This window comes from Rhinolophus ferrumequinum, chromosome 22 (genome assembly GCF_004115265.2).
Source record: "Rhinolophus ferrumequinum isolate MPI-CBG mRhiFer1 chromosome 22, mRhiFer1_v1.p, whole genome shotgun sequence".
Taxonomy (NCBI): Eukaryota; Metazoa; Chordata; class Mammalia; order Chiroptera; family Rhinolophidae; genus Rhinolophus; species Rhinolophus ferrumequinum.
This window is the reverse complement of record NC_046305.1, coordinates 23724637-23747756: the sequence shown is the minus strand read 5'-3', so window position 1 is coordinate 23747756 and position 23120 is coordinate 23724637. Positions and strand designations below refer to the sequence as shown.

Below are 23120 nucleotides of genomic sequence, written 5' to 3'. Positions count from 1 at the left end.
GTAAATAAACGTTAATAGCGTTTTCCACTACAGATCATAAACTAAAGCTGAAAATCATGCACTAAGTTTGATTCGTGTTTCATTGAATGTAATGAGTATTAAATATATATATATATGCTAAAAAATGCTTATTGTATAAAGCATACACAATCAAAGACAACCATTTTTAATAGTTTGGTATATTTCCTTATGTCTTTATATGTATGTGGGTTTCAATGCCCAACTTATTTTTAGGATCCCATTACATATTCAGTTTATATGTTTAGCAGCCATCACTCTACAAATATTTGGTTTGTATGTTCCAGGTTCTGTGCAGGTCCTGAGAATACACTGGTGAGCCAATAATACCTACCGTGTTTCCCGGAAAATAAGAGCTAACCGGAAAATAAGCCCAACATGATTTTTCAGGATGACATTCCCTGAATATAAGCCCTAATGCGTCTCTTGGAGCAAAAATTAATACAAGACCTGGTCTTATTTTCTGGGAAACATGGTAACAAGCCATTCCAATTTTCATGATCCTTATTTCTGTGTTTGTGTGTTTGTCTGTTTGTGCAAACACACACACAAATAGAAACAGGGACTGTGTTTTGCTCACTGTTAGATCCCCAGTGCCAGGCACACGGTAGACAATCAATAAATATTTTTAAAATTTATTGGGAGTGGCAGACTAACCAAACCACAATACTAATATGTTACCCATATAACCCAAGAGAAGTGATCTGGAGGAAAGGAGCATGATTCTCTGACAGCATTAAACAAACGACTGATATAAGGGAAGACTTTTCTGTTCATCAGACAGGTCGAACTCTGGCACTTTGGGGATTCTGCACTGGCTGTTCCCTCAGTCTGGGAACATTCTCCTCCTGCCTCTTGTATAATTGGCTCCTTATTTTTCAAACTCAGTTGTGATGTTACCCCTTCAAGGACCTTCTCTAACCAAACTACCTCAGGGAAACACACACACTTCAACTCAAATTCCCTGTAACTTGTAGTCACTCTTCCAAAACTAGCTCTTCTGTTCTCTCCTCACTAGAATGTAGTGATCCTGTCTATATTACCACACTTCTGGTTGTACATGCCCAATTATTTGACTTGGTATCAACACTCTTTTATAGTTATTAAGTGCGAGAAAATTAAGGATAGTATTCAGCTGGGTCTTAGAACCCAGGAAAAATTCTGCCTACAGGAGGAAGATTCTTTAAAGATCTATGCTTAGGATGGCCTTTCTGTGGTGCCTAAAAAGCTAAGGCAGGGACAACTGAGAGACAGGCTCTGTCTTTCCCTGTTTATGTAGAGTCTGCAGGGCCCTAGATACTTGTCATGTTGGAACTGATCATTAAAAAGCTCATTTCTGTGTTTGTGGGGGAAGGGGGAAGGGAGAAGGGAACAATGCTGGTAAAAAGAAAACTAAAGGAATTTTTTAAAGGAGAATAAAGTTTCGAATGGGCTTAAAGCTAGAAGTTAAAGGAGATTTGAAAAGCTATTTGGAATAGAGGATAATAAATAAAGTGAATAGGGTGCAACATGGAAGGTAACAAAACTAGAAATGAAGAGGATGAAAAATAAAATCAAGATTGAAAGGTAAAATCAGGATAAAAGGAAACTTAGAGAAAGTAAAAATGAGAACTCAATATGCTCGGAAAATATGTGGATAAAATAAACTCACTTTTGAAGCACCTCAGGAGGAGAAGATTTTGTACACAGACAGCATTGTGTCTGGGAAGCTTGCCATCTCAGGAGTAGTTAGTTGCCAAGTAGTACAAAGTAGCAGAAGGGAACATTTGTCAAATTTCAGAGACTGATCTCATGCCTCCAGAAGAGGTGGTCTTTTTGGACGAAACCCCAAATACCCTGCTTTGTGTGCTGTTGTCTGCCTATTTTAGGTCTTTTCTTTCTTTCTAATTAAAGAAGCCAACATTAACAAGTGTTTATACAGTAGTTTCCTTTTGCTGCATATTACAGTGCAAAGAGAGCAGTCCTTTTCTTGTCAATTGGTACATTACCAGAATACTGGAAGACAGGCAAAAAAAGACATCACATGGTCAAAAATTTCTCCAGTACATAAATTTTTAAAATGATTATTTTCAATATTATGTTTATTACAGTACACTCGTCACCATTGTTTTCTGTTTGACAGCAGTGGTACATTGAGTACCACATTTTCTTGAATAGCTACAACCGTATTTCTGTGAAAATAAGACCTAGCTGCACATCAGCTCTAATGCATCTTTTGGAGCAAAAATTAATATAAGACCCATCTTACTTTATTATAATGTAAGACCGGATCTATACTATAATAATAATATAATATAATACCAGGTGTTATATGAATTTTTGCTCCAAAAGATGCATTAGAGCTGATTGTCCGGCTAGGTCTTATTTTCAGGGAAACACGGTCTGAGGGACATACTATGCTAGGTGTAATAGCCACGTGGATGAATGGAGTCAGCCATTTTAACTATTAAACACAAAAACGTGCTATCGACCGTGCTATCGAAACGAGAGATCCACGCAGAGGAAAGTTCAAGAGGAGGGCACTGGTCACTGCCTCCTTGGGGCAGTGCTCCCTAGAGATGTTGAGTGGATTGAGTCTACAAGAGTTGAACGGGAGTTGCAGCTGAGAAGGAAGGAAGAGTGTTCAGAGCAGAGAGCAATGGGAGCAAAGGCTGAGAGATGTGACAGGGCTCAGAGTATTCATGGACTCGCAAACTGTCCATTATGGCAGCAGTAAGGCAAGGAAGCAAGAGAACAGCAGAGGACTAGTCACAGAGTGGCTAACTGTGAAAAGGACCAGGAATGTCAGGAATGAACAATTACCATCATAAAATTGAGACTACAAAGTCAATTACCTATCCTTTTAGGGCACCTTGAGTCCTTATGTTTGACTTAGCAAAATGCAAATCTAAAGTAGTGTTGCTTTAATTTCTCCAGGTTTAGTAGAAGAACATACTATGAGGACTAAATTGCAGACGGAGTGTGTTGGTATAAGCATGCGACCGTTCCAGAGGAACACTTGGAGTATTAGTAGTAGAACAAGGCTGTCTGGCTTGGATCTGTTACCTATTGGGTCCTGGATTTGTTACCTGCTGGGAATGTATTGTTGGGCAAGTTACTTCACCTTGCTATGCTTCAGCTTGCTCGTCTTAAAGAGGGGTAAATAGTACTCAACTCATAGGATTAGTAAAGTTAAGTTAGTTAAGAAGTACTTAAAATAATGGTTGGCATAGGTAGTGTTTAATGTTTGCTATTTCGAAAGTTATTAGTATCGTCACAGGTTGTTGAAGAAAGAAGTACTGGGATCTTTCATTACCATACGGTAGGAAAAAACATAACCAACAGTATTTGGAGTTCACCTTTGATAATATTAAAAGACTGTTTCTAATAATAGCAGGAATTTAAAATGGGTTCATAGTAAACCAAGTATAAATATTTTGACATGAAAGAAATTTTAAAACCTGATAAAGGAAAATGTCTATGACTAATGAAAAAAATTAAAGACAAGCATAAAAACAGCAAAGAAAAAATTGTGATTTACAGAAATCTCCAGAACAAGTTGGCTGAACAGTAAAGAATTTAATTTTGATGTAAGTATGTAGAACTGATAGCAGTGCTCATTCAGCTCTGACACTGGGTACTAGAAATGCAGTGATGAATGTGACATGGTCCTCAAAAAGGTGACAGTCTCATAGGGAGTATAAACAATAAGCAATTATAATATGAAAAGTGCTATAAAGGAGAAAATTAGGATGGCCTGAGGGCACTTAACCCAATACATGTGTTTTGAGTGACAGTTGTCAAGAGTTTCAAGGAGGAAGTGATATTTAAGATGAAACTGAAGGATGAGTGGGTGGGAAGAATGGCAAGGTCTCTGGTCAAAGCTGAAATAAAATGATACATGGAGGCCTAGATTGCTAAAGTAATTTACGTAATTTAATGGTCACTACCAGGAATTGAATATGGCTTGAGAATAGTGTGCAAGAGTGAGCAGGGTTCCGATAGTCACAGATTTTAAGTTCGTTAACCATGTTAAGGAGACTTAGACATTATCTTGAGGGCTTTGGGAAGCCATTGAAAGGTAATTGACTAGGGAGAGCTTGGTCATTGTGTCATATCAATATTCCTATAGTAGCAATTTGCAAAGTGAATGATAGTGACATAAAGATCATGAATGACAGAGTGAGAAGACGCCATTGTTTCTCCCCTTAAATTTATAGTAAATCTGACAACTGTAACTCAACAAAAGATCTCCTGCTCAAAACACAAACATGTCTGAAAGATCCATGCACTGGGACATCTAAAGTGGAAATATTGGAAAAGCATGAGAGGCAGGATGGGGGGAAAGATGGTAGGTGGCCACAGATGCAGTTCGGCACCCACCGGAGCTCCAGTGAATGCAGTAGTGAGGGATAAGTCGGGCTGCACCACTCACTATGGTGTGGAGCATAGGAGGGTCAGAAGCAGTTTCCCTCTGGTAAAAGGCATCTCCTTTCCTCCTTCCCTAACGTGGCACAGCTGGGGAGAGGTGGCTAGAAAGCTGGAAACAATACAGTGGTGCCAACTGCCATTATAGGAAGAGGACAAAGCAGCGATATGAACTTGCAACTCCTCTGCCCCACACACCCTGCAGAGCCTGGTGAAGCCAAAATCACATCAGAAATAGGACATAGCTCTGGGAACTCACAAAACTGGTTCTCCACCACCTACCGCATTTCCCACCACAGTTGTGATGCCCCATAAATGACACGAGCTGGTCACAGAAGGGACACCCAACATCCCAGTGGGAATGCAGCATTTTTCTTTTCTTTCTGTTTCTTCCCCCAGAGTTCAGCTTTTTATTCAAAATGTTACAAAAGAGGTTTAGTCAAAAAGACCAAAGCCCGTGTTATCATCAGACTCCTCAGATTCTTCTTTCTTTGCTTCCACTTTCTTCTCTTCGGCTGGGGCAGCAGTGGTGGAGGGGGCAAGACCTCCTGCTGGTGCAGCACCAGCAGCTGGGGCAGGTCCACCAGCCTACATTGCAGATGAGGCCCCCGATGTTGACATTGGCCAGAGTCATTGCAAACAAGCCTGGCAAGAAAGGTTCAACATTCACACCAGCTGCTTTAATGAGGACATTGATCTTATTCTCCGTGACTGTCACCTCATTGTGTGCTGCAGGATGAGGGCCAAGTAGATAATGGAGAGCTCTGAGAGAAGGCCATGGTGCAGGCCAGTGCTGGGCGAGCGCTGCCTGGCGGGTGCGGTGCTAGTCGCCAGATGAAGTAAGGGCCCCACCCCAACGCGGCCTTAGCTTCCGTGGAAGTATCGAGCACCTTACCGACAGCTGAAGAAAGGGCACGCAGGATTTTTCTTAATGGAAGCTATGCCTCTCCACCCTTAACCTATAGGCACAAATGGTGCCTGTTCAGAGAAAAGAAAAATTTGCGCTATAGCACCATCTACTGGAAAACAAAAGAAACTACCCTACCTATTAACTTTCTGAATTGTTAGGAGCAAAACAATATGTAAAGAAAAAAAATCACTACCTCAAATGCACAGGGAAACAATCCATCAAGTACTATGATAAACCAAAGTAACTGGAAGCCCAGAAAGAAAATAAAAAGTCTTCATTAACCAAATCTCAAAGTCATGGAAGACTGATTTAAATGGGAGAGAATTTAAGATTGCAGTTATGAAGAAACTCAATGATATACAAGAAAACTAACAAAGGCAATTTAATGAATTCAGGAATAAAATTAAAGAACAAAAAAGGTACTTCACCAAAGATATTGAAACTATTTTTAAAAAACAATCACATAAACATAAATTCTAGAACTAAGAGAATTGATAGATGAGGAATGAATCGGAAATAGATCAGTCCAAATTCAATGCAGTCCCTATCAAAATACCAATGACTTTCTTCTCAGCGAACAAATAATCCTAAAATTGATATGGAACCACAAAAGACCCCACACAGCCAAAGCAGCCTTGAGAAAGAAGAACAAAGTTGGAGTTATCACGCTCCCTGATTTCAAACTGCACTACAAAACTAATAATCAAAACAGTATGGTACGGGCACAAAAGTAGACACATTTATCAATGGAACAGAATAAAAACTCCAGAAATAAACTCTCGCTTATATGGTCAGATAAGCTATGAAAAAGGACACAAGACTATACAATTGAGAAATGACAGTCTCTTCAACAAGTGATGTTGGGAAAACTGGACAGATAGATGTGAAAAAATGAAACAGGACCACTCTCTTACACCATATACAAAAATAAATTCAAAATGGACTGAAGACTTAAATGTAAGGCCTGAAACCATAAACCTCCTAGAAGAAAACACAGGTAGGAAATTATTTGATATTACTCTGAGTAATATCTTTTTGAATATGTTTCCTTGAGCAAGGGAAACAAAAGCAAAAGTAAACAAATGGGACTTAATCAAATTAAAAACCTTCTGCACAGCAAAGGAAAACTTCAACAAAACAAGAAGACAACTTACTAAATGGGAAAATATATTTGCAAATGATATATCTGATAAGGGGTTGATATCCAAAAATATATAACACAATAATAAATAATCCAATCAAAAAAACAGAAAGGGGACATGAAAAGACGTTTCTCCAAGAAGACATGCAGATGGTCATGAAAAGGTATTCAATATTCCAAATCATCAGGAAAATGCAACTGAAAACCACAATGAGATACCACATTATACCAATCAAAATGGCTATTTTCAAAAAGTCAACAAATAACGTGTTGGCGAAGATGTGAAGAAAATGGAACCCTTGAGCACTGTTGGTGGAACTGCAAATTGCTGCAACCACTATAGAAAACAGTATGGAGATTCCTTCAGAAACTAAAAAGAGATCTACAATACCATCCAGCAATTTCATTTCTTGCATATTTATCTGAAGAAAATGAAAACACTAATTCGAAAAAGATATATGAACTCATATATTCATTGCAGCATGACTTACAATAGTCAGGAGATGAAAGCAAACTAGGTATCCATCGATAGATGAAGGATAAAGAATATATATTCCACAATTTCTCTCTCTCTCTCTCTCTCTCACTCTCTCATACACACGGTGTGACAATTAAGTTCACGAACTTGCTGCAACGATGTTGCTAAATTTTTTGATATCAGAGGGATTATTTATTATGAATTTGTGCCAACTGGACACACAATTCACCAAGTTTACTATTTGGAAGTTCTGAAAGTGCTGCGTGAAAAAGTTAGACGAAAACGACCTGAACTTTTCGCCAAAAATTCATAGCTCTTGCATCACGACAATGCACCAGCTCACATGGCACTGTCTGTGAGGGAGTTTTTAGCCAGTAAACAAATAACTGTATTGGAACACCCTCCCTACTCACCTGATCTGGCCCCCATTGACTTCTTTTTTACCCAAAGATAAAGGAAATATTGAAAGGAAGATATTTTAATGACATTCAGGACATCAAGGGAAATACGATGACACTTCTGATGCCCATTCCAGAAAAACAGTTCAAAAATTGCTTTGAACAGAGGGCTAGGCGCTGGCATCCATGCATAGCTTCCCAGGGGGTGTACTTCAAAGGTGATTGTAGTGATATTCAGCAATGAGGTATGGAGCACTCTTTTTAGGTTGAGTTTCTGAACCTAATTGTCAGACCTCATATACCAATAACAAAAGATGAATACAAGTCACGTTTGACTTCTTCAATTACAAGAGGTGCTCAAAGTGGTTACCATCAGTGCCCCGACACTTCTGATTACAGCGAACTACTGCTTTAGCATAGATAACATCTCTTAAAATGTGTATACATGTTTTTGGCACCTGCGGTATATATACAAGTTCTGACAATTAAGTTCGTGAACTCATCCAAGAAAAGTGCTCCATACCTCACTGCTGAATATCACTATGGTCACCTTTGAAATACTCCCCTTTGGAAGCTATGCACCAATGCCAGCGCGTAGTCCATCCTTCACAGCAATTTTTCAACTCTTTTTCTGGAATGGGCATCAGAGGTGTCATCATATTTTCCTTGATGTCCTGAATGTCATTAAAATATCTTCCTTTCAATATTTCCTTTATCTTTGGGTAAAAAAAGAAGTCACTGGGGGCCAGGTCAGGTGAGTAGGGAGGGTGTTCCAATACAGTTATTTGTTTACTGGCTAAAAACTCCCTCACAGACAGTGCTGTCTGTGAGATGGTGCATTGTTATGATGGAAGAGCCATGAATTGTTGACGAAAAGTTCAGGTTGCCAAACTTTTTCACACGGCCTTTTCAGCACTTCCAAATAGTAAACTTGGTGAACTGTTTGTCTAGTTGGTACAAATTCATAATGAATAATGCCTCTGATATTAAAAAAGGTTAGCAACAGTTTTGCAAGAAGTTTGCAAACTTAATTTTCAGACCTGGTGTATATTTCATTATCTTTTCATTGCAGTGTAATATTATGCCTCAATGAAAAGAGAATGAAATCTTGCCATTTGTGACAACATGGATGGACCTAAAAGATATTATTTATGTGAAACAAGTAAGAATGAGAAAGACAAATACCATATGATTTCAGTAGTATGTGGAATCTAAAAACAAACAAACAAACAAAACAAAACAAAAACAGGGTCATAGAAACAGAATAAAGGGATGATTGTCAGAGGGGAGGTGGATGGAGGATGAGTGAAAAAGATGAAGGGAAATGCAGTTAATAATATTTTGGTAAGTTTTCACAGTGACAGATGATTACCAGAATTAGTGGGGTGATCAGATTGTAAGGTATAAAAATATCAAGTCACTACATTATAAACCTGAAACTAATACAATTTTGTATACCAAAATATTTAAATTAAAAAAAAAGAATTAGAAAATCTAAATAGATCAATCACTAGTATGCAAATTAAAATAGTTATCAAAAAAACCTCCCCTATAACGAAAGTCCAGGACCAGATGGCTTCACTGGTGAATTGTGCCAATCTTTCAAAGAAGATTTAATAGCAATCCTTCTCAAACGCCTCCAAAAAATTGAAGAGGAGGGAATACTTGCTAACTCATTTTATGAGACCAACTTTACCCTGATATTAAAGCCAAGTAAGGACAACACAAAAAAAGAAAATTACAGGCCAATATCTCTGATGAACATAGATGCAAAAATCCTAGACAAAATACTCGCAAATCAAATACAACAGTACATTAAAAGGATCATACATCACGATCAAGTAGGGTTCATTCTAGGAATGCAAGAATGGTTCAACATCAACAAATCAATTAATGTGATGCACCACATTAACAAAACAAAAGATAAAATCATATGATCATGTCAATAGATGCAGAAAAACCATTTGACAAGATACAACATCCATTTATAATTAAAACACTAAAAAATGGGTGTTTTAATTATAAATGGATGTTGTATCTTGTCAAATGTACAACATCCTTCTTCATAAAATATGTAGAAGAAAACTACCTCAACTTAATAAAGGTCATATACAACAAATACTCAGCTAATATCATACTCAATGGTGAAAAACTGTAGCTTTTCCTCTAAGATAAGGAACAAGATTAGGATGCCCATTCTCACTACTGTTATTCAATATAGTACTAGTAGTTCTACCCAGAGCAATTAGGCAAGTAAAAGAAATAAAAGGCATCCAAATTGGGATTGAGGAAGTGACACTGTCAGAGTTACATATGACAAGATTCGCTATATAGAATACACTAAAGACTCCACCAAAAGATGATTAGAAAAAATAAACAAATACAGTAAAGTTGCAGGATACCAAATCGATGTACAAAAATCCACTGTGTTCCTATATACTAACAACAACATCAGAAAGATAAGCGAAGATAACAATCCCATTTGCAACTGGAAGAACAGGATAAAATAACTAGAAAAAAGCTTAACAAAGAAGTTGAAGGACCTTTACACTGAAAGCTACAAGATTGTTGAAAGAAATTGAAGAAGACACGAAATATGGAAAGATATTCCATGTTCATGCATTGGAAGAATTAACATTGTTAAAATGACCATGGACCTAAAGCAGTATACATATTTAATGCAATCCACATTAAAATCTCAATAGCATTTTCAAAGAAATAGAACCAAAAAAATCATCGAATATATGTGGAACCACAAAAGACCCCAAATAGAAAAAGCAATCCTGAGAAGAAAGAAAAAAGGCAGAGGTATCACACTCCCTGACTTCAAACTATCCTACAAATGTACAGTAATCAAAACAGTATGGTATTAGCAGGAAAACAGACACACAGACCAATGGAACAGACTTGAGAGAAAGAAATAAACACATACATATGAGTATATCTCACATATGAATGAAATCATACAGTTCTTGTCCTTTTCTGATTAATTTCCTTAGCATTGTCCTCTCTATATCTATCTATGTTATTGCAAATGGCAGTATTTCATTTTTTTTTAAGGCTTGAGTAGTATTCCAGTGTATGAGGTGTGATCACAAAATACGGTGGATGTTTAAATTTTTAAATATTATTATAGTAAAAGACACATTGCCATTAATTCTCCTCAAAATACTCCCCCTGACTTTCAACACACTTGTCCTATAATTCTTGCCACTTTCTGAAGCAGTTCTGGAAATCCTCTTTTGAAGTGTCTTTACTTCATCCTTCATCATGACAATGATGAAATCCACATTCAAATCTCTGTCACACATCGCTTCAGGTACAGCAATTTCTGTCAAATAGAAACATTATGGTGTGTCCTTATGGACCTTATTCACTGGATCTGGCACTGTGCGTCTTCTGGCTCTTCCCCAAAGTCAAAATGACTATGAAAAGTAAACCCTGTGAATCGATTCAGGACATCGAGGCAGACACGACAGCGCAACTAAAGACACTCGCTAAAGAGGGCTTGCAGAACTGTTTAAGAAAGTGACGAGAATGATAGGACAAGTGTGTTTGAAGTGAGGAAGAATATTTTGAGGGGGATTAATGGCAATGTGTCTTTTACTGTAATAATTTTTTTTATTTAAGCATTCACCTTTTTTTATCACACCTTGTAAAACAAAAGCAACAAATGAACAAACAAAGCAAACACACACTCAAAAAAAACCTCACAGATACAGACAAGACAACAGAATTGTGATTACCGAAAGGGAAGGGAGTGGGCGCTGAGAATGAAGAGGGCAAAGGGAATCAAATTATGGTGAGGGAAGGAAACTAAACTTCAGGTTGTGAGCACATAATAGAGGATACAGATGTTCTGTTATCAAGGTGTACACCTGAAATTTATATATTGTTATTAACCAATGTTATTAACCCCAATACATTTCATTTAAAAAGATATAATTTTTGTTATTTGATAGAAATATATACAGAGAGTGCCAAAAAATGTGTACACATTTTAAGAAAGTGAAAAAAATGTATAAAATTGTAATATTCAATATATACCAATAACAAAAAATGAATACAAGTCATGTGTATACATTCTTTTGGCACCCCTTATATATATGCAGTGTGTGTGTGTGTCTTCACACACACACACACACACACACACACACACACACACACACACACACACACACACATATATACACATTAACAAAAAGTAATGCATACTCATGAGAATTTTTAAAAATTCACAGAAATATAAAAAAGTCCGCTGTTTTCACCATAGTTAAGCTCTTGGTATATTCCTCAGCAGCATTTCATCCCCATAGTCATCAATTGAAAAAAGTTTTAAATCCAGTTTGTAAAATATTACTTGTAATTGAACTTTTAAACAGCCACTGTTTTCTGAGAATTGTGTATGATAGGTGTCATGGTTACATTTTCATGAGGAAATTTTAGTGGTCTACTGAATTCCTTATTATTGGCTGCAGGAGCTTAGAAAAATAGGATGGTAAACTGCATTGTGTCCTTACAAACTGAGCTTAATACTATTTTTTCAAGACAGGAACTTATAGGGTGCATTGAATGATTTAACAGAAACTGTCTTCAACCGTGATTTTACAGATGGTATGTTGGAGAAAGAGAGACTGATAACTATGTGTGATCTTCACATACCAATTTATTTTATCAGTTTAATAAAAAATGAGGGCAAAAGGATAGCCAATTCAGAAAGGGAGATCTGGTAGAATTTTGTTGCACTCCTTCCTCACCACAAATACCCAAACTACCTAGATGGTGACAGTAGCTTAATTGTGAAATCTTTGTATCAATGATTTTCATTCCATTGTTGAAGAAGTTCTGTGGGATAGGATAAACAATGCATCTTGCACAGTTATAGACTACTTTTTTTAGAACGTATGTAGGTAATATTGTGACTAATTAAATGAAAATGAATTAAAGACAATTATTGTAGTCAGTAATAAAAATGAATTGAATGAAAGGTAGAAAGGTAGGTAAGGGGATCTAGTCAGAAACTCTTACTCCAGATGAGAAATGATACTGGCTCTAATTAGAAGTAAAAGATAGAACTAGAGGAATGGAACAAGTAGTTCAGTTGTGGAAACAATTGAACTAGTTTGCTGGGTGTGTGTGTGTGTGTGTGTGTGTGTGTGTGTGTGTAGAATCAAAGGAACACGCACTTTGGATTCATTATGTTATTTGAGAGAGTGTGACACTTTCCAAGTGGAGCTATGTGGGACAGCAATTGAATATATAGACTTGGCATCCCAGCTAGAGATCTGTCGTGGAGAGGAATTTGGGAGTCTGCTCTTCTCAGAGATAGTGAAGTCATGGGAGTATATCTACCCACCCAGGAGGTCTTCAGAATGGAATAAAAAGAGTGCCTAGAACAACCCATTATAGGAACATCATATTATACACTCAGGCAGAGAAGGAAAAGCAGCTAGAGGACAAGCTGAAAACCAGGGTGGCAGTGCTGTCTGGGAACCAGATAGCCAGCTTTTCAGGCAGAAAGGAGCGAAGACAGAGTGATCAAATAGCTAACTAAAATTACAGAGGAAGAAAGTGTTAGGATTCATTGACCAAGAAGGAGAACACTTAATGACATAAACAAACGAAGAGATCAAAGAATACATAGAAAAAAATAAGAATGAAAATACAGTATATCAGAATAATTGAGATACTGTGAAAGCAGTATTAAGAGGAAAATTTATATCATTACAAGCCTATCTCAAGAAATAAGAAAAATTTCCAATAAACAACCTAACATTACATCTTAAAAAGGTAGAAAAAGAAGACTATATGAAACTGAAAGTCAGCAGATGAAAGGAAATAATAAAAATTAGAGGAGAATTAAATGAAATGACACGGGGAGAAAGGAGCAGGATGGTCAGCTTTTATTGAGGTTCCAGTTTTGGTCAGAGACCATGATTTTCTGAAGGTATCAGTCTCAGTAGGGGTTGCATACTCATGTCAGAAAATAAATTTAGTTTGTGCAAGCAGGTATAGAGTGTTTTCATGATTTTGCCAAGTGTAGAGAAGGTGAGCAGTTCTCTTGATCCATAGCAGAAAACGATTTCACTTTCCTGGAACATTGGGGAATTTTCTGAATGAAGCATATCATGTTGCATAATATCATCTACTGTTGAAGTACAGCATTGCAGCCTAATATAATTAATTTTATTTAAACTATCTAGAAAATAACTAAGTCAAATTACTATTTTTATGGATTTGGGAATGTTCAGTTTCAACATCCCAACAGGAAAAAAAAATCAGTGTTCTGAGCAAGGGAAGAAATTTGCTTATTAAAATGTGTGATATTGGACTCAATTATTACAGCATATAAATATTGTAATCAACTGGTTGCCAAACCAAAATTTACACTCTGCACATTGGTGAAAGCATGTCTTTTATAAAACATGTTAGGAGGAAGAAATACTTAAAATTAGTTATATGGATTAAACCATCCAATTGACTTTTTCCATACAGAGAACTACATGTGAAAAACATATTAGGAATCCTCTTTCTTTTATATGCTTTCAAGATACTTACTGAGATTGAATGCATAAAACAAAGAATACGTGTGTAATTAGATTGTGGACATGCTGTTACTTGATTTCTTTTCTTGGTAGTTCCATTTGTATCTGAATGGAAATATATACCAATTCTAGCCCATGTCTGTTTTCCTATTGAAAGTGAGAATGTGTGTGGGTCAGGGTATTCAGTAAATGTAATGTTATTAATAAACCTCACCTCTATACTAATCCTCTTTTTAAACAATGCTTTTACTTACTAGGGTTTTTGGTTTGCTCTTTGCTGTTTTGGGCAGTTGATTGAGGAACATTCAGATATCAAGGTCAGCACAGTGGAAATGTGGAAAACATTTTGCTACAGTAGGTGGATTTCAGGACATGATGAAAATGAAATGTTAGCCTATATATACAGAGAATTCTAGAATTTAGAATATGATACGAAAGAAGGCAAACATTTTACTTGTTTAAATGGTTCAGTCAAGATGGCGGAGTAGGTAAAAACTGTGGTTATAACTTCTCTCACGGCCACATCAAAATTACAACTAAACTGCAGAGCAGCCATCATTGAGAGTTGCATGAAGTCTTGCTAAACTGAAGCCCTACAACTAAGGACATACAGAAGAAGCCACCTCAAGACTGGTAGGAGGGGCAGAGATGCGGAACAGGCTGAATGTGGCCATTAAAAATCTTGAGGGATATCTTGGCTGTGGAGTTCCTCCCTGAAGGAGTAAGGGGTCCCAGTACAGTACCACACCAGGCTCCCCAGCCCAGGGTTCCAGTGCCATGGAGAGAAGTCTCCATAATTTCTGATTGTGAAAATCAGAGGAGATTGTGGCTGAGTGAGAACTGAGGGTGGATGCAACCACACACAGATTTACTCACTGATGGAATGAATCACTGGCTCTGAGCTCCAGTGCTGGGGCAGCAGCTGGAGAGGCGACAGGGACTAAAGGGGGGGGGGAGGGCGGGAGCCTGAGTTGTCTGGCTGCAGGGCAAGGGTGGGAGGGTCAGCTTTCCCCCAGACAGAGTAGCTGGCAGAAGCCATTGTTTCTTTGTTGAGCCCTCCCCCTTCCCTACATGGAGAGGCAGGCAGCTGTCATATCTGAGTCTCCACCAAGCTGCCTGACACCATTTGTTTGCCGCACCCTGGGGATTCTGAGACCTCGCCCCACCCAACTTTTGGGTACACCCAAGCTGCCTCCTACAAACTGTAGGAGTTTGTAGGCTTCTTCCTACAAACTGCCTGCCTTGGCTCATGCTACAGACTTTCCTAGGGTCTCTCAAAGGTTCGCAAAACCCAGACAAGCAGCATCGTGTCTGGCTTGAGAATGTTCTATACCTCTGGCTGAGCAGCCCTAAGCCCAGCACTAGTTGCAGCCAGCCTTGCTTTGTGGCGTGGCCTCTTAAGTCACTTCCAAGCACAGACCAGGTGATCACCATCTGTGGATTGTTTTACGTCTCTTGCTGTGTGGCTCTGAGTGGGCATGGGATGCAGCCTGAACTTGACCTGCAGCGGGTCCCCTCCCAGGTGGCCCAGGGGCTGGCACTCCTAGCAGCCAGCTTTAAAACGAACTGGAGCATCACCCAGCCGTCTCCCAAGGATGACACACCCAAGGGGCAGATTGAGCAGGCACCAGAGCCCTGCTGGGGCAGATCTTGCTCTGTACGGTCAGCCCCTGCACCACAACTTCTCCACTGTAGTCAAGACCAGTCCTCACAACCAGTGAGCCCAAGGGTCAATCCCTCCCATTGATGTGTAAATAGCAAGCGGAGCTCAACTATAAGAGGAGGGCACACGCAACCCATACAAGGGCCAAACCTGAGTGCATGGCTCAGGTGACCAGGAAGATGGTGCCACTGAGCCCCACCGCACACCAACTATATAAGGCCACTCTACTAAGACCGGGAGACAAAGCAGCCCTACCTAATACATAGAAACAAACACAGGGAGGCAGCCAAAATGGGGAGACAAAGAAACGTCCCAAACAAAAGAACAGATCAGAGCTCCAGAAAAAGAACTAAGCAAAATAGAGATAAGTGATCTACCAGACACAGAGTTCCAAACACTGGTTATAAGGATACTCGATATCGGAGAACTTCAACAAAGAGATAGGAAATATAAAAATAGAGACAGAAAACATAATTAAGAACCAGTCAGAAATAAAGAACACATTACAGGTAATCAACAGTAGATTACATGAAGCAGAGTATCAAATCAGTGATGTAGAAGATAAGGTAGCAGAAAACACCCAATCAGAACAGCAAAAAGAAAAAAGAATAAAAAAACAGAGGAGTATTTAAGGGGCCTCTGGAACAACATCAAGCGTACTAATATTCACATTATAGGAGTGCCAGAAGGAGAAGAGAGAGAGCAAAGAATTGAAAACTTATTTGAAGAAATAATGACAGAGAACTTCGCTAACCTGGCAAAAGAAATAGAGAAATAGATATACAAGCCCAGGAAGCACAGAGAGTCCCAAACAAGATGACCCCAAAGAGACCCACCACCAAGAAACATCATAATTAAAATGCCAAAGGATAAAGACAAAGAGAGAATCTTATAAGCAGCAAGAGAAAAGCAGTTAGTTTTCTACAAAGGAGAGCCCATAAGAGTGTCAGCTGATTTCTCAACAGAAACTTTGTAGGTCAAAGGGATTGGCAGGAAATATTCAAAGTGATGAAAAGCAAGAACCTACAACCAACATTTTGCTACACAGCCAAGCTGTCATTTAGAATCCTACAGCAGATAAAGAGCTTCCCAGACAAGAAAAAGCTAAAGGAACCACCACCAAACCAGTATAACAAGGAATCTTAGAGGGACTTCTTTAAGATGAAAATAAAATAAAAATATGAATAATAAGATGGCAATTACATACCTATCAAAAATTACTTTAATGTTAATGGGCTATGTGTTCCAATCAAAAGATGGGGGTGCTGAATGGAGAAGAAAACAAGACTCTTACATACACTGCTTACAAGAGACTCACTTCAGATCAAAAGACACAAACTGAAAGTAAAGGGATGGAAAAGATATTTCATGAAAATGGAAACAAACCAACAAAAAAGATGGGGTGGCAATACTTATACCAGGCAAAATAGACTTTAAAACAAGAGACAAAGAAGACTTAATAATCCCACTTCTTGATATTTATCTGAACAAACCCAAAATGTTACTTCGAGGGGATGTGCTCATCCATATGTTCATTGCAGCATTATTTACATAAGCCAAGATATGATGACCACCTGAATGTCCCTGAATGGATGAATGAATAAAGGTAGTACATATATACAATGGAATATTACTCAGCCATAAAATAAAGAATGAAATCTTACCATCTGCAACAACATGAATGGACCTAGAGGGTATTGTGCTGAGTGTAGTAAGTCAGACAGCAAAAGATAAATGTCATATGATTTCACTTATACGTAGAATCTAAAGAACAAAATAAACAAGCGAAACAGAAACAAACTCATCGATACAGAGAACATTTTGGTGGTTGGCAGATGGGAGGGGATTTGGGGGTAAGTGAAAAAGGAAAGGGATTAAGAAGTACAAATTGGATGTTACACAGTAGTCATGGGGATGTAGGGTACAGCATAAGGAATATAGTCAATAATATTGTAATAACTATGTAAGATGTCAAATGGGTACTAGATCTGTTGGGGGATAAATGAGAGGAGTGTTGGGACAGGGTAAAAAAGGTGAAGGGATTAAAAAATACAAATTGGTAGTTACAGCATAGTTATGGGGATGTAAATTATAGGGAATATAATCAATAATATGATAATAACTATGTATAGTGCCAGGTGGGTACTAGTCGGGGGATCACTTCCTAGGTTGTGTAGATGTCTGACCACTGTGTTGTACACCTGAAACTAATATAAAATAATATTGAATGTGAACTCTAATTGAAAAATTAAAAAGTGCAGGGGAAGATAAAGAAGAATAAGAGAAATATAGTCAATAATATTGTGATAGCGTGGTACAGTGTCAGATGGTTGCTGGACTTTTCATGGTGATCACTTCTTTAGCATAGGCAATATAACCAATAATGTGGTAATAACTCTGTATAATGCCAGGTAGGTACTGTTGAATAACCATGATTTACACCTGAAACTAATATAATATTTTACATTAGCTATATTTTAATAAAAATCTTTTTAAAAATTTCCTTGTTTAGAGTTCTCTTAACCAGTCTCTCAGTCTGATGTAAGAAGGGAAAGATTCCTCAGGGATCGAAATAGATCTATGTCCTTTCTTCTTAAGTCCTTACCCTCACAGAAGCCTCGGCATTCTTTTGCCCTTTAGTTTATTTGATTTGTCTCCATCGCATTATTTTACATAGTATTTCCAACAGATATGTTAGGTATTTCAAGCCCACGATAATTTAAAGAAAGAGGAATTGCTAAAGTAGAAATGACACTATTCTAGGAAGAAAAACTACTACAAAAAAAAAAAAAAAAAGAAGAAGAAAGCCCAAAAATAAAAACTTGTAAAAGTATAACAGTATAGTAGCTTTCTTGTAGGTATATATTGGATATACACAGCCCAAACAGCTAACTCAGGGAACTTCTGAGGTCATGCATGATACACTGATCAGTGAAGGAAGATTAAATTATATTTAAAATAATGTCAGGAGTTGTAAAATTTGACACGTAAATTATATCTGTTCACTTATAAAATGCTCAGTTCACTGATACGAAACATATGAAATGAACTCTTCTATTTTCAAATACTTTAACCCATATTTATTTTGATCTGTGAAATCCACAATGCTTATTTAATAGCCACCTCTTACCATACATAGCATTTCTTAAGCACACGCTGGGTACAGCGTGTACTAGAAACGGAAGGCATATGATCCCTGACTTCGAGGAACTTCACTCCTGAGAGGAGACTGAGCCTGAAGTGACGGGTCATCAACAGTTTGTGTTTCAAACTATGGAAGAGTGATCTGGCCAGAGTGATATATCCTATACAAGTCTTCTTAGGGGAGAGGTGAGTGTGAAAGGAATTTAGAAAAAAACGGGGAAGAACGCATACCTATAAATATACATATTTTAAAACCAAAAACATTACTGCTGTGTCTTCAATTTACTGTTGAGTGAATATTCACCTTACTCTCCAACAAACCAAAGCTAATATGATGTTATTTAAAGCAAGCACAGCACATCCTCCCCTACTATGATCACTTGGGTGAAAGCATGGAATGACCATTTAAAATCTTGCCAAGGACCTTTCCATTTTTTCTACCCGCTGCCAGGCCACAGGTCCTGGCTGGTGAAAATGATAAAATACTTTATTTTCATGTTCTTATTCTCTTATGCCCAGATGCCTGTGATGATCCACCGAGATTCCAATCTATGAAGCTCAAGGGTGCTTCTCAAGCCACTTATAATCCTGGGGACAAAATAGAATATGAGTGCCGCCCAGGATACATGCGTATTGTTCCTCTTCTTACCACCACTGCTGTTTGTCAGGCTGATAACACGTGGGCACCTCTCCAGGAGGCTTGTACAAGTAAGGAAACAGAACTTTTTTTTAAAAAAATTGCTCTAGAGGTTTTTTTCACATTTTGGGATGCATATTCCACTATTACAGTGATGGCTTTCTCATGTGAATGTAGGTTTTAGGTAATAATGTATTTTTTCGGGCTTTCAAAATCTCCAGGGAATCTTTTTCTTGGCAGTGGTTGTCAGAGTAAATATGAAAGCTAAGTTTGAGCTTTTTTTTTTTTTAATTGGGGAATATTGGGGAATAGTGTGTTTCTCCAGGGCCCATCAGCTCGAAGTCGTCCTTCAGTCTAGTTGTGGAGGGTGCAGCTCAGCTCCAAGTCCAGTCACTGTTTTCAATCTTTAGTTGCAGGGTGCGAAGCCCACCATCCCATGCGGGAATTGAACCGGCAACCTTGTTGTTGAGAGCTCGCACTCTAACCAAGTGAGACATCCTGCTGCACCACCGCCCCCAACCCCAGTGGAAGCTCAGCAGCAGCTCCTTGTCTTCAGTCTAGTTGTAGAGGGCGCAGCTCACTGGCCCAAGTGGGAATGGAACTGGCAACCCTGCTGTTCAGAGCTCTTGCTCTAACCAACTGAGCCCTCCAGCCACCCCAATTTTGGGCTTTTAATAGTTAAAGAAAGAAAATTATATTCCCACGAGTTCAATAGAGCAATGTAGAATTTTGATTTTCATGAAAACCCATGTTGAAATTGGTATAAATCAATGAATTTCAAATTTTTCTTTCAGGAAAACCATGTCCACAGCTAGGAGACCCCCTAAATGGCCGCGTAAATGGAACTTTCCTGTTTGGTTCACAGGCTCACTTTGTTTGTAATGAGGGGTAAGTAGAGAAAATAAGGTAAATGTTACTAGTTTGATTTTATTTGGTTTTGTCTTTCTTTTAGCATTCTCATGATGTAGATTTCATTTTGCTTTCCATGTGACAACTTGTACTTATAGCCAGTCAATTCTTGGGCTTTTCATGGAGACTGAAAAGATGTGTAATTAATGCAAAGAAATGTCAACTGAAGGAAAGCAAAATTATGTAATACTTACTGTATGTAATAATAAGCATTGAGAACGTAGTAATCATGGTGACTTTATCCTTGACAACAAAGTGCACCCTATTCAAAATGGCCAACTCTCAGAGCTGAAGCGGGGCTTACAGAAATGTGAGGTAGAATAGCTCACCAAAGATATTCTTATATCGGATAACTCTATAAAGTGTGATCAGATCAAAATTGACCTGGTTAGCCTGGACCTTAATGTTGAGCAAGATCTCTAAGTTGGAAAACCTTTTTGAGACTGCTACAAAGGAGTGAAGCATCTCAAAAGCACTTAATAGTGACTTTTGTTCTACAGGGCTCTTTTAGTAGTACATGTTCAGAATATTGGGCATTTATGACAAATGTGCATTTAGAGGGTGAATGTAGTACACTGTAGAAATGCAACTAATTTTTTTTAACTTTGTGTCTTGCTAATTTGCTGAATTCATTTATCAGTTCTAACAGGGTGTGTGTGTGATCTTTAGGATTTTATACACATAAGATCCTATTAATTGATAAATTTTACTTCTTCCTAACTAATTTCATTGTCTTTATTTGATTGACTGATTGCCTAATTGCTCTGGCTAGAACTTCCAGTACTTTGTTGACAGAAGTGGTGAAAGCACACATCCATGCATTGTTCCTCATCTTAGAGGAAAATCTTTCAGCTTTTTACTATTTCGTATGATGTTTTTGCGGGTTTTGCATGTATAGTGTTTATTATGGTGAGGTAGTTTCCTTCTATTCCTAGTTTATGAAGTATGTTTAACATGAGAGTTAAATTTTGTCAAGTGCTTTTTCTACATCAAAGGAGATAATCATGTGTATTTTCCCTTCATTCTATTGATGTTGCATATTACATTAACTAATTGTCATATATGAGTCATCCTTGCATTTCAGGAATAAATCCCACTTGATCATGGTGAATAATACTTTTATTATGCTGCTCAATTCTCTTTGCTAGTATTTTGTTGAGTTTTACATCAAGGTTTATAAGGGATATGTGTCTGTAGTTTTCTCTTTTTTTGTAGTGTCTTTGTCCGGCTTTGGTATCACCGTAGTGTTGTTCTCATAGAGTGAGTTCAGAAGACTTTCACATTTTCCATTTAAAAAAAATATTGACAATATAGGTTTTAGTTTTAAGATATCACCAGGGACACCATAAGGTCCAAGGACGTTTTTTATTGGGAGATTTTTCATTCCCTATTCGACCTCCTTACTAGTTACACGTCTGCTCAGACTTCTTATATCTGTGTGATTTAATCTTGGTAGGTTTTGTGTTTCTGGGAATTTTTCTATTTTATCTAGGTTAGTTAATTTGTTGGCATAAAATTGTTCATAGTACTCTCTTATAGTGTCATGTATTTCTGTAGAATCGGTATTAATGTCTCCAGTTTCATTTCTGAATTTAGTAATTTGGGTCTTCTTTTTTATTTATTAGTCCATCTAGGTAGGTAAAGGCTTCTCAATTTAGTTGATCTTTCTGACAACCAACTTTTGGTTTCATTGATTTTTTTTTTCTTTTCTATTGTTTTTCTTTTGTCTGTATTGTTTACCTCTACTCTACTCTTTATTATATACTTCCTTGTGTCAGCATTGGGTTTAGTTCTTTTTCTAGTTCCGTAAGTTGTGAATTAGGTTGTTCATTTCAGGTGTTTTCTGTTGTAAGCTTTCATAGCTATAAATTCCCCCATTGGCAAGTTTTTGCTGCATCGCCTAAGTTTTAGAATATTATGTTTTCATTTCAATTCGTCTCAAAGTAGTTTATAATTTCTCTCATGATTTCTTCTTTAATCCATTGGCTGTTTAAAAGTGTGTCATTTAATTTTCACAGTAAGGTGAATTTTACAGTCTTCCTTTTGATGTTGATTTCTAACTTCATCCCATGTGGTCAGAGAATATACTTTGCATGAAATCTACTTTTTTTGTCTATGGATTATTTCATATTAATTTGTGGCCTAATATAATTATTTTGTTATGTATTATGTGATTAATTTATTAATAGCATTAATTTGTGATCTAAAATATGGTCTTCCCTGGAGAATTTCTCATGTGCACCTGAAAATGTGTATTTTGATGTTGGTCAGAGTTCTCTGTCTATGTCTGTGAGATCTAGTTTGTTTATAGTGTGGTTGAAGTCCTCTAGTTCCTTATTTATCTTGTGTCTCGTTGTTCTATCCATTATTGTGAGTGGGGTATTGAAGTCTCCAGCTATTATTGTAGGAAAGCCTGTTATGTAGAAATGGGTATTTCTCCCTTCAATTCATATATTTTCATGGTCTGTAGTTAGATGCATAAATATTTATAATTGTTATATCTTTTTTGCAATAGTGAACCCTTATTAATATATAATGTGCTTCTTTGTTCTTGTAACCTTTTTTGCTTTAAAGTCTATTTTCTATGAATCAGTGCAGCCACCTCTGCTCTCTTACGGTTACTATTTGCATGGAATATATTTTTCCATTTTTTCACTTTCTATTTCTTCGTCTTTCAAGTAAGTCTCCTATAGACAGCATAGAGTTGGATCATTTGGTTTTAATCCATTCTGCCAATCTCTGTCTTTAAATAGGAGAGTATAATTATTTTATATTTAAATAAATTACTGACAAGAAGGACTGCTTTCTGTTATTATGCTATTAGTTTTCTACATGCCTCATAGCTTTTTGCCCCTCCTTTCCTGTTCAGT

At 37.5% G+C, this 23120-nt stretch overlaps 1 protein-coding gene and 1 pseudogene across 14 annotated transcripts in view; one reads left to right on the top strand and one right to left on the bottom strand.

The window, feature by feature from the left end:
• LOC117014598 (membrane cofactor protein) overlaps positions 1 to 23120 on the top strand; it is a 67838-nt gene that overhangs the window by 1934 nt on the left and 42784 nt on the right. For all 14 annotated transcript variants that reach the window (XM_033092662.1, XM_033092664.1, XM_033092667.1 and 11 more), the window contains exons 2-3: positions 19224 to 19412; positions 20136 to 20229. In XM_033092662.1, the coding sequence (XP_032948553.1) occupies positions 19224 to 19412; positions 20136 to 20229 (283 nt within the window). The remainder of the gene's footprint in view (positions 1 to 19223; positions 19413 to 20135; positions 20230 to 23120) is intronic.
• LOC117014557 (60S acidic ribosomal protein P1-like) lies at positions 4861 to 18812 on the bottom strand (annotated as a pseudogene).